The 15,203-nt window shown below is 44.6% G+C and overlaps 1 protein-coding gene across 1 annotated transcript in view; it reads right to left on the minus strand.

Moving 5' to 3' along the window:
* Positions 1 to 746: 746 nt before the first annotated feature.
* Positions 747 to 15,203, minus strand: part of LOC8038730 (ATP-binding cassette sub-family C member 3) — a gene marked incomplete at its 5' end in the record, with an annotated part of 57,065 nt that continues 42,608 nt past the window's right edge. The window contains 8 exons of the mRNA XM_042286663.1: positions 747 to 1,033; positions 1,335 to 1,529; positions 2,322 to 2,488; positions 5,398 to 5,556; positions 9,715 to 9,915; positions 10,670 to 10,771; positions 12,162 to 12,494; positions 13,147 to 13,457. Coding sequence (XP_042142597.1) covers positions 877 to 1,033; positions 1,335 to 1,529; positions 2,322 to 2,488; positions 5,398 to 5,556; positions 9,715 to 9,915; positions 10,670 to 10,771; positions 12,162 to 12,494; positions 13,147 to 13,457 — 1,625 coding nt within the window. The remainder of the gene's footprint in view (positions 1,034 to 1,334; positions 1,530 to 2,321; positions 2,489 to 5,397; positions 5,557 to 9,714; positions 9,916 to 10,669; positions 10,772 to 12,161; positions 12,495 to 13,146; positions 13,458 to 15,203) is intronic.

Consider the following 15,203-nt stretch of genomic DNA (forward strand, 5'->3'; position numbering starts at 1 on the left):
GACAAGTAAAGTTCCAAGATGTAAAACCAACGGAGAAGACTAGAAAAGTTTAGTCGTCATTTTTAGCGTGATTTAAAATCCCCTTTATCTGCTTTCTCTTCATTACTCCTGCTGGTCCAATCGAATTTCCAATCGTAACCAACTCAAGTTGTTCACGGTCGTTTAATTTTCCAATGGCCTTGAAAATTCCTTGCTGAACAGCCACCTTGGACCGCCTTAGACCAGGCGGAAAAGTCAAGGAAGTTGATTTGGTCCCTTTGAGGCCTTTACGAACAAGGACCAACTCGTTCAGCCGAACATTGAGTACCTGGTTGCTACTGTGACGAAGTTTTTCTTCTTTTTATTTCGGTATTGAACACCTCGTTTGTCGTTTCTTTTTTTTTTTTTTCGTTTTTTTAGTTCTAACTCTTCATAAATTGCTAAATTGCGGTACGCTAACAGCATATGGGCAGCTGCGTAGACTTCACAATGCTTCTTCTTGTTTTCATATATTATCCTGATATGTTCGCCGACACCTTTCTTATAACTACATTTCAAAATGAATATTTCCAACTCCTTTTTTTATATATTCCATTTTCTAATTACAAATATTATCAACACAGGACGTATTTCGAATTATATTTTGTATTTTCAAAGACATTCTGCCAAACACTGATGGCGAAATACACGTCATGAATACAAACCAGTGCTTAACAAAATGTTCAATAAATATTCTAGTCATCGGGAAGGACAGTCTATTTTGAGACAGGGTGGCACTGTTTCACGGTTGACTGCAGACGTATCACAATAAGAGACAGTTCATTCATACGCCCTCCATACTGTCTCGAAAGCCTCCTAATCACGACTCCAAACGCTTTTCGGCAAATGAAGATAGTGTCAGAATTTAGACCTAGAGAGGCTATTCTTTTTGTCGTCTAGTGATGGAACGACGCCTGCACTCTGAGCCATGCTGCTGAACATCGATGCAGGGTTGGAGAGAAGTTGCGTGACAGATCCATACTCCAGGACGCTGCCGTCGCCCATAACCAGGATCCTAAAGAGAAAGGGCAGAATTAAAAAGCGATAACAACACGGCAAATCAGATGCTCCTAACAAAAATAATCTCTAATTGTGACCCAAATTTTTTTTATAAAAAAGCTTTTCTGCGACTTTTTGTTTGCCGCCTGCACATTCACAAGAAACACCGCCCACTTATTTACCAAGTTTCAATCTAAAGTAAATGTTGATTCCTTTTCATAAAAGACCTAGAGACATTCTTTCATGTGACCATCACCCTGGTATAGGGTGGTCGGTTCAACTGTTTGCAAAAACAGAAACAAAAATGGAACACCCACTTGTCATAGTCGAGCACGGTGTGAATTCGGTGTGCGATGGCCAGCACTGTGCAGCGCACGAAACTCTCGCGAAGGGTAGCCTGGATCAGGCGGTCTGTGTCGCCGTCCATCTGCGACGTGGCTTCGTCCAGGATCAGAACTTGCGGCATTCGAATCAGGGCACGAGCAAGACAGACGAGCTGCCGCTGACCCACACTGCAACGCGGTAATGGGGTGGAATTATTACTATCGACTTTTAAAGACTGATCGTAGAATCCTTTGAGGCTATCCGAGACGAATCCAAACGTGGGAAAACAGGATGCTAGCGCTAATACACGGCGTCCCCTTGAGTTAGCCAGAGGCGCCTTCAGTCATCCAACTACAGATGAATGAAAATAACTTGAATGGTGAACAAACCTTGGGTAATTCTATTTTTCTTCTTAGTCCTTCATTATTATCAATACCGTTTATACTATTGAGTATGACTATAACCTTTTGAGAATTAGGGGTTTATTTTTCTTCTAATTCTGAAATGCTTTATTCTAGTATATTTTTACCGCAAATTCGGTGCTTTTCGATTTCAATTTTCGGTGTTCAACAGAATATCGTCGTTTATCGGGCTCCTGTTAAAAAGGAAACTGCTCATGGCACTGGGATTTCCCAACCTCCAGGAAACAGGCAAGTAACCGGAATACGTAGCAAACGTTTCGGTACCCAAACTAGAAGAAAGGAGCTGTCTAGGGTGCAGTTCAGTGGGGAATGTTCTGGGTTAGCACAATATAAAATATTTAACACATTTGTTTTTCGTAAAGCCCCGGTGTTTCTACTACAAGGACAGCTGCAATCGGGTTTTCTTTTTTCGCTTTTTTTTCGCAATTGGAATAAAATAATCTTGGTCGTTTATTTCTGGGGTTTATAAGGTGTTCACCGAAAACTCAGAACACTAATTATGACCAGTTAAGGTTCATAGTGAGTAGTAGATAAAATGTGTCATAATATATGAATAACCTGAGATTGCTTCCTCCATCTCCTGTCTCGAGAAGGAGCTGCTGAGGATGGCTCGAAACGACGTTTCCCAAGTGGGCCTGGTGGAGTGCACGCCAAAGTTCTTCGTCCGTGTGTGACCTGGTTGGGTCCAGGTTGTCCCGAAGACTTCCTCGAACCAAAACGGGGTCCTGACAAGGTGGAGGCCAAAGGCAAATATAAGTCAGGCGCGAAGTAATTTCAAAATTTCCGAAAAATAAAATATTCCGAGGGATTCAAAAGAGCGAGCAAAATTGCACATTTCTTAACAAGAACATTAAAAAAATTGTTTAAAGGTTCAATCTAGTTCTCAAAATTGTACATGAAAGCATACGTTTTCTTGTTTTTTTAATATTTATAATTTCGGACAGCAGCATCTTTATGGTTTTACATATTTCTATTTATCTTTAACAGTCGATTTACAAATTGTCCTGGCCGTCTATAAACCTTTGCCAAAGGCGCTCCTAGGCCGCCGCCATCTTACTGATGATGATGCAGCTGGTGCTACTCTCGGGCCCCTACGGCTAGAAATGTTTTTCCACTAACTTGGACTGTTGAAACCTTCTCAAGCTGATTCTCCACCGAGGTTCTGCAGTCTTGTATTCAAAGCTTTCCGGCCTCTCTTAAAAGTTTCCATTTTATTTTCCTTATGCTTGCTGGGTTCACTTTTTAGGCAAAAATGTCTAACGGCACGTCATTTTAAGAGTGACAACTGTTCTAACTACGCCGAGAAATAATAGTCCTAGAATTTTTCTCAGTCATCGCCAAAAATAGCAATTCGGGTAGGGGTGGGCAAAGAACCAGTCGCGTGCATTTGCTTGCCGTGGAGCTGGTGTTGTAAAAAAACGAAGCTTTCCCCAAAACGTGCCCCAAAACGAAGTCCTTTTGGCTTACGTCCTATCGCCAAGATATGACTGTCGTCGAGACTGTTGGGCTGTGTTATTTGAGATATTTCTCAACAAAAAAAAAAAGAAATCACAGGAGGGCACTTAGGACTGCTTACGTGTAGGAACGCTAACGCATTATACTCCCGGGGTTAAACTGTTTTCGAGTAACGTTTCTACACGTATTAAAGTTTCCATCAGTTCGGCTGGCCCCTTAGCAACGATGACGCCGTTGCCATGGAGCCACATGCGCTCTGGCGCTGACATCACGCTCCCCCACTATGCAGGCGCGGCGAACCCTGCCCCCCCCCCCCCCCCCCCCCGCCTTCCTGACGATGCATCGCTGTGCTTTTCTTCGTGTTTTCCTGGGGCGCGCCCGCTTTGACCTTGAACGCCTGGCCGGCTTGCGTGACGAAGCATCCGCGTTGCTTTGCTCTGCTTCTGGCCCATGGGATTTCAACTGCCGTTCCAATGCTACCGACGGTTTCAGACAGAGCTCTGGTTACAGATAACGCCGACTTCGCTCTATGGGACAGTTAATGCTCCCGCATTCATACATTATATATATGAATCATCCGTTCGGTCACGTGCGTACCCATCAAAAAGGCTTACAGTTTCTTTTTCGTTTCGATTGTGGTACAGTTATTTCTCAATGTCCTCGGAAAAACACACGCACCATGTAACGCAGAAAACAGTGAGAAAAGGGAAGAATTTAACAGCCAGCAATGTGTGAAACTGCGCCTACCCTGGCTGCATCTGTCGAAATCAACGGTCCACTCGCTCATTCTTAGCACCGACGCCGGTTGGAGACTAGCCTCCAGCTCACTGTGTGGGCCCCAAAAAGTTATCTTGTCCCTGAAGCCTAGTTTTTCTTGGAAAGGTGTATACTCAAAAACCCGTACTTTTCTCCGCATTTTCGAAGAAAAGAGGAGAGCGCTCGCACAACTTTAATGAGCGTTCGAAAGGGGAGAGGGCACGCGTGCCCCGTACCTTCGACTGCATTGCCAATACAATTTGTCTGCGTGTATAGATGATGTTAGCAAAGTATCGGTCACAATAACTCGTTTTCGTCTTTTATGCGGAGAGCGAGTCGTCTGCTGCTTGCGCAGGAGCTGCGGTGACGTCAATAAAGACGCCAAGCTTTGATTGGCTTTGATTGAAAGGTACACTATAAAAAAAGCCTGTGCGTCTGCTTTCCCTTACAACACTCGGAGAGCCAATCACCGCAGCTTACTGAGGCAGCTCAGCGAATGACGATGCCGAAACATATGTTTAGACCAAAAAACGCAGTCTGAGTTGTGACATTAAGCAATGCAAGCGTGACGTTTTGCATTGCTTAATGTCACAACTCAGACTGCGTTTTTTGGTCTAAACGTATGTTTCGGCATCGTCATTCGCTGAGCTGTCTCCGTAAGTTGCGGTGATTGGCTCTCCCAGTGTTCTGCGGGAAAGAATACGCACAGGCTTTTTTTTAGAGTGTACTGGGTAGACCGCCAAGCAAACAGCCGTGAGGTCTGCCCACTATTCTTCATTCAGAACCACTCAGAGCTCGCCGTTCTGACGTCACCACAACCCCTGCAAAAAGAGCAGACGAACTTGCGCTTCGCATTGCTTTTAAGACTTCCAATGAAACATCATGGAGCTAGCCTAGTGAGCGCAACACTTCGCAGAAAAATACAACGGGGATTCAGCTGTAGTCGCTGACAAGACGAGTATGGCAGGGAATCTTCTTTGGATGTCCTGCCTCTAGCACGCAATCCCAGCCTTCCGCCGTACGCTGGCTGCGGCTACACGCTCAAGGCAAGCGAGACGACGAGGTGAAATCGAAAAGAGGAAGCTCGCGGTGCAGGCGGAAAAAGTGAAGGGCATTCCTGCCGTTCTCTCCCTGTTAGTCACAATAATCGTTCTATGCAGCGCAATTCATGAAGCACACTGCAGCATTTCGTTAATCACGTAAAATCAATCAATTGAATCAAGCAAAATAAATTTTAAAAAAAAACGTCACATTAAATAGGAAAAAAAGAACGCACGACGGGTTCCAGACTTTTACATGTCGAGAAGCAGAGAGAGTTAGGTAAGAAAACAGAACCCAGTCGTTGTATCTTGCTTTTCTATTCACTGTTTGCTCACGGTATTAATTCAAGCTGTTTATCTTATTGATTTCACGTCCGCGCTACCTGCGGAATGATGGTGACAGCAGATCGGAGTCTTCGTAAGGGAACTAGGTTGACGTCCACGCCGTCAATCCTGATGCATCCTTGCGTGGCCTTGAGCACACGAAGCAGAGCCAGAACGAGCGAAGACTTTCCGGCCCCAGTTCGACCCACGACGCCCACCTGGATGTCGGGAGACAATGCGGGTCAACCAGGAAGACGCCATTGTTCAAAGACTAATCAGGACTGAAAGCTTGAACATTAGACACGCATGTAGCACAGTGGGAAAAATACTACGCACTAGTACGCGTAGTAATAACCACAATACTTTGTAGTTGATATTTTGCGAGTATTACGTTTTCAAATTGCAGATGTGTAGATAAATTATCCGCGAGAAAGAAAACAATCTTAAGACATCTTGTGTGGTACTCAAACTCATGGTATTCAGATACCGAAGCTTCGAACAGTTCTGCATTTATGTCGTCTGCAGTCAATTGTTTCAAGAGGAAGCGAGACAATGCCATCCGCAAGACCTAGGGATGAAGAAATGTAACGTCGTACAGAACATACAATAATCGGTTTCTGCCAAGCTGCAATGGGCAGAAGGGGGCTTCCGTTTTCCGCTTATGTGGTGCAAAGTGTAACCGAAGTAGACGAGGCCTCAAAACGTCTCTTTAGTTTCTCGGTCAATAGAAAACTCAGTTTATGTACTACGTCATGTAAATATAGGGAAAACAACCGCCTTGTCATGACATTGCCATGACAACACGGTTCTTTGCTCTATGTTTTTACGGCGGCGTCCACTGAATCAGTGTCCAACAGATGAGATTCAGTGCTTAAAGGGGCCCTGCAAGTTCTTTTTTACTGGTTTTTAATTAAACAGAACCTGAGCGCACTGAACGTAGTAACTTAATTAAGCTTTTTTTTTTTCTCGAATTGCGCTTTATTTTAAAAGTTATCGGCAAGTTAAGGTTACAAAAACAAGCAAAAATTGACCTCCTTCATGACGTCCTTGGTTGCTTCAGTGGTCGTGAACTAGAGGAGGGGTAGTGAGCTCAGCGAGCGCTGACTGCTGCGGCACTCCGTGTCGACGGCTCAAGAAAGCGCCACTAAAGCATGTTCTAGATAGGCTGTATGAAGCGGGCAGCCAGGGCGGCTCGCATTGCATTTACTGCACGATTAAACATTAATTCGGAATGACACTTCATTGGCCACAAACGAAAGCAAACAGCGGGTAAAGATCAGTTCAAAACGGGAGCCACTTCGCGCTGCCGTACCGCCAAAAGGCCAAACCGCAAGCCAAAGATGCTCGCCGAAGGCCCTAGGAACGCTCAGAACCGTTCGGATCCTCCAGTCCATACGACCGCAGCGCTTCTCCGTACATCCGGGACCTTTATACGCTCGCCGCTCGTTGGTGCCTGATCCCAATACACCTTTCTAGTATGCGCCGCCTTTTCCACCGCTTGGTGGCGGGTATGTCGACGGGTCATTTCTTGTTTCCGTGCTTTCTAAACTGAATTTGTTTCTTTTCTGATTTAAAATAGTGAACAAAAACTACTTTTAAAAATAATTGAAACAGTTCGCGTCACTTATATTTTGAATTTCAACTATAAAGAAGCTTTTAGCGACTCTGACCAGCAGTCACCTCCTCCACCACGGGTCGCCCCCGTAGGTGGAGGAGGTTTCCGCGTCCTCCGGTTAAAATAGGACGCACTGATCTTTATTTACTCTCCCCGTGCCCGCTGGCTTACCCGAACCCCGAGGGACGTGGAAACTGCAAAAAAGGTAGACGCTTAAATATGATTGCAGGGCCCCTTTAACGCTTATCTCGCCAGCAGGAACTGGGCGTGCGACGCACTCTCTAGACGGGGGGCCGGGAACGTCGTCTAGAACGAGTCATTATTGCGTGGCTTTGCAAAACGAGCATATCGGGCATTGTACGGACGAACACTGAGAATGGATCCGGGTTCAGAATGCGGAAGATGTGATCTTGTGCACATTACTTAAAAAAGGGTAATCGATTACTACTAACATTTACTCTCTGTTAAAAAAACTGTGAGCCTTTTCACTCTGGTGACGAAGGAAGACTAGCCAAGCTGTACGCTCGTCCCGTGTGTTCCCTCTTCGTCCTCGTCTGTTTTGCGCGCTGTTTCCTACGATGAATTCCCACCAACTCGCCCAACTATCCATTCTTCTATGATAGCTGAAAAGGTTGCCGCCATCTGCGAGCGACGGCGGCAACCAGACTAGTTGTCTGGTTGCCGCCGTCGGTCATAGATGGCGGTAGCTAACCAGAGTTCTCTGTAGTTTTGCGTCCTCATTTCTTTGGTAGCGGACACGAAACTGGGGAAACTAGCCCTTAATAGCTCTGCTGTTAAAGTATTCAATTCGATTACTTGATTACTTGAGAATAAAAGTAATTGGCCATTATTTGAAGAGGAATCGTTACTTTCCCCGGCTACTTGAGATTTTCAAGACGGCTGATTGTTTTTTTCTGCGGTATTAAAACCAGCCTTTTGCGCTGTCTAATAGTTAGTCATAGTAAGCGGAGGACAAAGTAGTAATTTTCTTGATTCACCACTTTTGGTAGATAATCCCCGTTTCGGAGGCTTGGTTCACAAATCCTATGGTATAAAACTTGTGGGCACAAATGCAGATATTGAGATGGGGAGGGGAAAACGTATTTGCATAAACTAAAGGGCCAAAGTTAAGTTACAATGGGCAAAAAAAAAAAAAGCGGTGTTACGGGTGCTCAGTCGAGGTTACAAAGGGTAAAGGGCGGAAACAGGATCTACAGTCGTTGCAAGATGAATATTCGCACTCACGTTTGCCACCCCCGGGCAGCTTTACACACACAAAAAAACAAACAAAAAAAAACACTTAAAGCTTGAATTCGGAAAATGGCGCATTCTTGAGGAATGCCAAATGAGTATTTACATTAAAATAATATATTACGTTTTCTGTCAAAACTTAGCCGTAACATTATTTGAATTTCTATATTTCGTGGGGCACCAGAATGTAGACGGCTTTGAGCCGGATTTAGGTTTTTTATATAAGGGAAGGGGATACACAGTTTGAATGACGAATAAAGACTCACATGTTATATTAACCACAAACGCTTTTACTGAAAGGCTTCCCTCGAGAATTAAGACTTGTTATTGTCAGCTTGAAACACAAGAAACCACCATGTAAATTTACCAGAAAAAAAGCGTGACACTCTTTTGTACAGCTCGGTGACAACCGCTGCATTCTTTGCTGTTTCGATAATATAAAAATTGATGACTTGCACATATCGCTGCAGCTTTGGTTCGCACAGTGGTGATAGGTAATCGGAAACTCGGAAACCAAGGTTTAAAAAAATAGTAATGGCTACAAGTGATTTTATTACTTCTAAAATTAATTGAATTACTTTTGCGATCACTGCTTAATAAAAGTAATTAAATTATTACCAAATACACAAAACATTAAATGACTACAAGGTATTTGATTGCTTTTCAATAGTACCGCAAAGGTACTACAATAGCACCGCTTCCAGCACGTGTTCATTGCCTTCCCGCGGGCTGTAACTACGCGTACGCATCGAAACTTTTTTGGGCACGCCGATCGCATCAATAGCCGGCCGTGACTGCTGACAGACGAAGCAGATCAGAGGAACGGGCCACATGTAGCCTACGCCTAACGCAGTCGGCTAAGTAGCGAGCTGACTAAAAGAGCACCGTCGTTTTGCAAGACAGTATGGAATTGACTTTTTTCCGGCGTTGTGAAGCATGACCTCGTGCCGAATCCTGGGCTACTTAACCGTCCTTGGCTTCTGCGCTCCGCCATCTTTGAGTATTTGGCTGCGGACCGCGTTCCAATAATGGGAAGAATGAGAAGTCGCTTTCTTGTGCAGAATATGAGACGCCACCAACGTGTTTCTAGAGAAGTACTTGACGTGTTTTCCTAAGCGGTAGAAAAGCGTATGCTGGCTCCGATTTGTAGCATATGGGAATGAAGACTTCAAGGTCAGAATAACTATATATCTGGAGTTCGAAGTTGTCAGCGGAGCGTCATTGATGCGTTGATTATAGCCTGCTTAAAATTTTGATAACGTGTGGCTTGTATAATTTTTCGTTTTGTCAAGTTCGTATCTCCGCTGAGACATGATGTCCGGGCAAAACTTCGTTGAGTGGCATCTCAGAGTAAACATTTTTAACCTGAGACTGTACTACACTATAGGACGTGGCGCCGGATTTCTAGAGCGAATAGAACCAGCTTGAGTCCTGGACCATGACTCAAAAGTACCGTACATGGAGCTCATGCTTTAATTAAAGAGGTTTGTAAGTGAAAATAACAACCAACCTTTTCGCATCCCTCAACGGAAAACGTCACTCCCTTTAGCACCTCGGGTAGAACCCCCGGTTTGTAGGACGTTGAGTAGTCCTCAAATTCCACTCGACCTTCACTGGGCCAGCTTTCCTCTGCCTGTAGAGCTACTCCTCCGCGTGAGCCTTGATTCACGTGCTTTGGATCCCCGTTCGTTATCAGCTTTTCGACTTGTTCCTGTGAAGATCAGGTATTTCAGTTCTCGCGTTTACTCGTTTCTTTAATGGTGGAGTTTACTAATTCCAGTGCCAGTGTGACTATATAGGTTTCTAGACCCCATACCCAATCGATGCTCGAAAGGTTGCTCAGGTGTAACAAATAATAATTATGACGATAAGAAGAGATTCAGGGCGGAGCCAAACTCATAACATTTTTCTTCATTTTGAAGAAGCTGGGCCGAGGTCTTCCACCTGCGGGGGGAAGACACTTTTTGAGTGTCTTCCACCCACAGGCGCTGGCGTCGACTGATTTGACAGCTTTCAAGCATCTTTTGAAATAGCGTCATTGCTACTTGTGATTAATGTATAAGTTGTATCACGAAGGTTCCACTACATCCACAGTGTTTTATGAGATGTTGTGATTAAAGTGAATTCCACGGGCAAGTATAATGACATTACAAGATTAAGATTGAATTCGACGTAGGCAATTTTGGCGAGATACCATCCTACTGTCGACAAACATTCTAGCCATCCTCATGAAACTTGGGAAGTGAGGCATGTTTTATTGGCAACTCGGCGTTGCCGAATATATGGAACACCACTGTGATTAACTACGACACTTGATTGACCCTATACCTAGAGAGAAAGATACAATCCGCGCCTACCTGAAAGTTGTCGGAAATATGTCTACAACATCAATGTACATTCTGGCGCCCAAGGTTCTTATTGGTTGATAAATTTTAAAACTGCGAGAATTAAATGGAAGGGCTCACCTCTTCCGGCAGCTTTGTATATTCGACGGTGCGCTCGAAGCACACAATTAGTTGAAAGAGTTGGAAAAGGACCATGCACAGGGACATTAATGTCATTGGTATCTAGAAAGAAAATAGTATTTGAAATTATTAACTTTGCCAAGGGCATTGCACTGGTAAGGGTCTGATAAAACAATACTCGGTAAAAGCTTGAACACCTGCATATTGCTGAGTCAAACAAACACCCGCGGGTTGGGAGCCAGGAATTTAATTTTTACCTTGAAATTTAAAAGGAAGGAGCAGGTTTTTGTCTATAATATATTTTCATCTAGGAAACACGAAAAATCAAAACTCGCCCCATTCCTTCTTTCCGAACAATATCAAAACCCCTGCGGAAATACGGCGCGGATACCTGATCCGCTGTAGCCAGCTCTACGGCCGGCCAGTTGACGAAAAAACAGGTAATCACAGGTTGGTAGTCACCGCGACCCCAGTGATACCGCCCCCTCTTCTACTGTTGTCATATCAGTAACCAACCACTGTGATCGTGTTGCAGAACAACATTTCTCGACGGCTTTTGTGATTATTTTTGTTGCTGTGTCAGCGACACTGCAATATATTGGCGGAAATTAACCCGAATCCCAGCAGTCAGAATCGCGTTTCAGGCACTGTGCCACTGCTCTGATAAACGACGATTAGTATTGCGACGATCTGACCCACTTCTATAGATGTTCCACCGTGACGTCATTCACTGCTTTTCCGTGAGAAATGTTAATTCATTTATTTATGTATTTATGTATACAAAATACCCCTAAAGGCCCTCTGTATGAGGGTATTACATAGGGGGGGGGGGGCAAGCAATTATATAGTACACAGAAAAAACACAAAAATTATACAAAGACAATATGGAATAAAAAAGAACTTTAAGTATTAGTATAACTACGAACGAGCTCTTGAAAGTTAGACATATCTAGTTCAGTTGCAATGTGAGCCGGTAGGTTATTCCTGTTATTTATGGACCGCGGTTTAAATGGTCGTGCGTCACTAGATGAGTGACATGTGATGCGCGCTACTTTGAATGAATGATCGCGACGTGGAAAAATAATGTGTGGCGTTTTAAAGAAATCGTAGTGAAGCGATGCATGGTGATAGAGCTTGTGAAGCAATGGCAAACGAGCAGGTGTACGGCGGCGTGATAGGTCATGCAACTCAGCTTGAGTTTTTTTAATGCGGTGACACTGGCAAATGGAGAGTAGTCAGAGAAAATGAAACGTGCAGAACGGATTTGCAGGGACTCGATGTTACTTATAACGTAGGCTTCGTCAGGATCCCATATGGCAGAAGCATACTCAATTTTGGGGCGGATTAGAGTGATATAAGCTAGTTTAAGTAAGGGAGCTGGTGCTTCTTTAAGATTGTGCTTTATGAATCCATGGAATGCATGTGATAACCAAACTCATAAGATTGCGTTCTATGGGCACTGACATATAAATATAACCCTGGATGCGCTCACCGCCAGAGATGAACTGAGCGTCAGGCCAACACTGCTGGACTTGGAGTCTCCCTCCGAAGGTAACCGAGTGGCGGATATGAGTGTTGCCAGCACAATTACAAAACCCAGGAGGCTGGTCAGAACCTTCGACACCCGGAAGCAAGCCAGGTATCCGTAGTTCATCCGCATGTTGCTATCGGTCAATCGGCAGAAATGCTTGCAGAAGCGTTGCACGGCTCCGTAAGCCCGTATAGTGCTCAACGACTCTATGGTCTCCGTAGCGTGTTGCAAGACCTTGGACACTTGGGCACTTTCTTCGAATCGGACGCAGTTGGATGCCTTTATGGCAAGAGCCTGAAGGAAGACAGAAACGGTAAGTGAGCAAAGTTTCAGACGGCGGTGCTGCCTCAGGCAGCACTCCATAAAACGACTAACTTGGCCCAAGTTCGGCAATACTACGAACGAAGCTTGGGCCTCGTAAGAGGTTCCTCCAGGGCGTTAATTAGTGGAAAACCACCTTTTTTAATTTTTTTCGTGTCTGTGTTTCTTTTTTTTTTGGTTCGCTACACGGTTGTTAAAGTGCAAGACATGAGCAAAATAAGCCTCGTATCGACCGAACAGCCAGCAGTAAAGCCTAATTGTGGCACTAGATACAATTCATTTCCAGGGATGCCAGGTGAAGAGCAGACAATCTGGCAGTGAAGCCTAACTTCCACACTTACTTGATAACTTAGGTCATAAATATCCAACTCTGGCCAAACAGCATAAAGCTTGGTTATGCATTGGCTATTTTGGGCTTTCAGAACCTTAGTTTGACGGACAAAGAGCATATTTTAGCAAAATAAACTATGCTACTTGGGGCACCACCCCTTCCTTGAACATGGGAAATCAGCGTTTAACTGCTCGAGATCTCTGAACAGGCACTCGCTGGAAAGCTCATATGATAGGACCGATACTAATCAACTTATACCTCGGAATGCGCAGTGAAGAATCGCGGAGCACGTACCATTCCCACAGCCATAAGTGTGGCGGCGACCAGCGCCACCGCCAGCACAGGCGGCGTCTGACTGCCAACGATGGACAGTCTGGACAGTGTTATCAGTAAGTCTTGGATCCCACACTTTCCGCTCAGGTACAGTCGGCAGTCGATCGACTCCAAGTCAACTGTGAATCGGTTCAACACTCTTGCCCGAGGCGTGGAGTCGAAAAACGTCACTGAACTGTGCAGGACGTGACTCAGCATCGACTGGTGCAAGCTTATGGACAGCCGACGATTGCTCAAAGCGAACAAAATACCTCCGATGCTACGGAACAACACTGAAAGAAAAAGCATTTCTAAATATTTTCTTTTTAGGCAATCTCCACTCGGTCTTTACCTCAATGACCGAAGTTAGCAAAATACCAGTGGCCTTTATTTTTTTTAAATGCCGGTTCACACAGCACCGTCTTTGTACGCTAGGTAGCTTATGTACGCTTACGTCGATATACGACTTGAAGTCACCGGAACATTAGCGCATCCTGCGAAGCGTTGCAACCGGTTAAGGGGCCTCCAAACCAAAAAAAAAAAAAAAAATGACCGCATCTCCACGTGGTAAATGATGTTGATTGGGGCGAAGCTCTGGTGGTGCTGATGATACTGATTTTGCGATTATATACGCATTTGACCGCAGCGCCCTCTCCTGTATAGACGTTGAGCGGCTACATGCAACGGTTCATCCATGACAGAAACCTCAGCTCTTGAGTTACTACCATATCTCAGAGCCCCCTACTCGTCCCGCAGTCGTGGCCGAGTGGTTAAGGCGATGGACTAGAAATCCATTGGGGTCTCCCCGCACAGATTCGAATCCTGTCGACTGCGCAAACATTTCTTCTTCTTTTTAAGAAGACAGATGGGATGGCAACCGATGTAAACACCAACGCCAGACGGACAAGGTTAGACCCTTGTCCGTCTGGCTTCTTCGCTAAATGTCCATGCTTTCCGTTTTTTTTTTTTTTTTTTTGTTTTTGTTTTTTTTTTAGTTTGGAGATTTTTTTAGAGGAGTAGCTTGGCTCGCGTAATACCAAGCACGAACGCGCCCGTTACCTGCGGTCGTGTTTTAATGTTATAAATATAAGATTTATAACGTGAAAAAACGGTGCAGTGTGAACCAGCCTTGAGTCTCATAAATAATGCACGGAATTCAGTACGAAAAGAGCAAATGCTACATATTGTTTTTAGAAGACATTGAATTGATTTTTTTTTTCGGGAGTATACAGTATACAATTTGTTTATTTACCCGCTCAATGTTGCATAAACAACGACATAATGATAGCACGTTACACAATTATTTTAAACCAGGACATCCTGCGATAATATGACGTTGCGTGACGTCGATTGCTACGCTACTTTCAGCCGGAAAATTTCCAGCAGATTTCTTTCACTAGATTTATCATATTGCATGCCCTATCGGGCACGCAATATGGTTCTGTCACGCGACATGACGTCGCTCGATTCGGTCACGTGAGCTGAGGTCACACTTAGTGTCACGGGAAGTATCGTCAGGGTATCAGTTCGTGATGTCACTAGATACCTTGGCATCAAGAGGCACCAATTTGCCACTAAATTTAGAAGGACAAATGTACCGCCGTTCTGGGGTTATGAGTGTCGTTAAAAGGCATTCCATGCATCAACAGGTCAGGCTCCTCACGCAGCCATAATAACATATATTCTTCAAGAACAGTTCGGCGCACTCGCTCGCCCTTCTCAGGCAGCGCCGAATGATCACACTGCGGTTAGTGGAGAGAAAGGAAGTTGTGCCACCTCTCGTGCCTCAAGTACGACTCTGGTGAGTCGCGAAAGGGGCAGGAGAGGTAGCCAGACCTCTCTAATGGACGCGAATCGCGCTTCGAGCTTTCGCCACTTAATGTCTTCCTTATAGAAAAAAAAGGGCCATTGCCTTCTTTATGTGGGGAATTAAAAACACGTGTACGTATTCTAAACAGCACTGCTAGCGCTAACATGTAATATCCGCGCTTTTGCATTTTACTTATAAGGGCTAAATTGGCTAATGAGATACAATGTGG

This window comes from Ixodes scapularis, unplaced genomic scaffold (genome assembly GCF_016920785.2).
Source record: "Ixodes scapularis isolate PalLabHiFi unplaced genomic scaffold, ASM1692078v2 PGA_scaffold8__174_contigs__length_109621045, whole genome shotgun sequence".
Lineage (NCBI taxonomy): Eukaryota > Metazoa > Arthropoda > Arachnida > Ixodida > Ixodidae > Ixodes > Ixodes scapularis.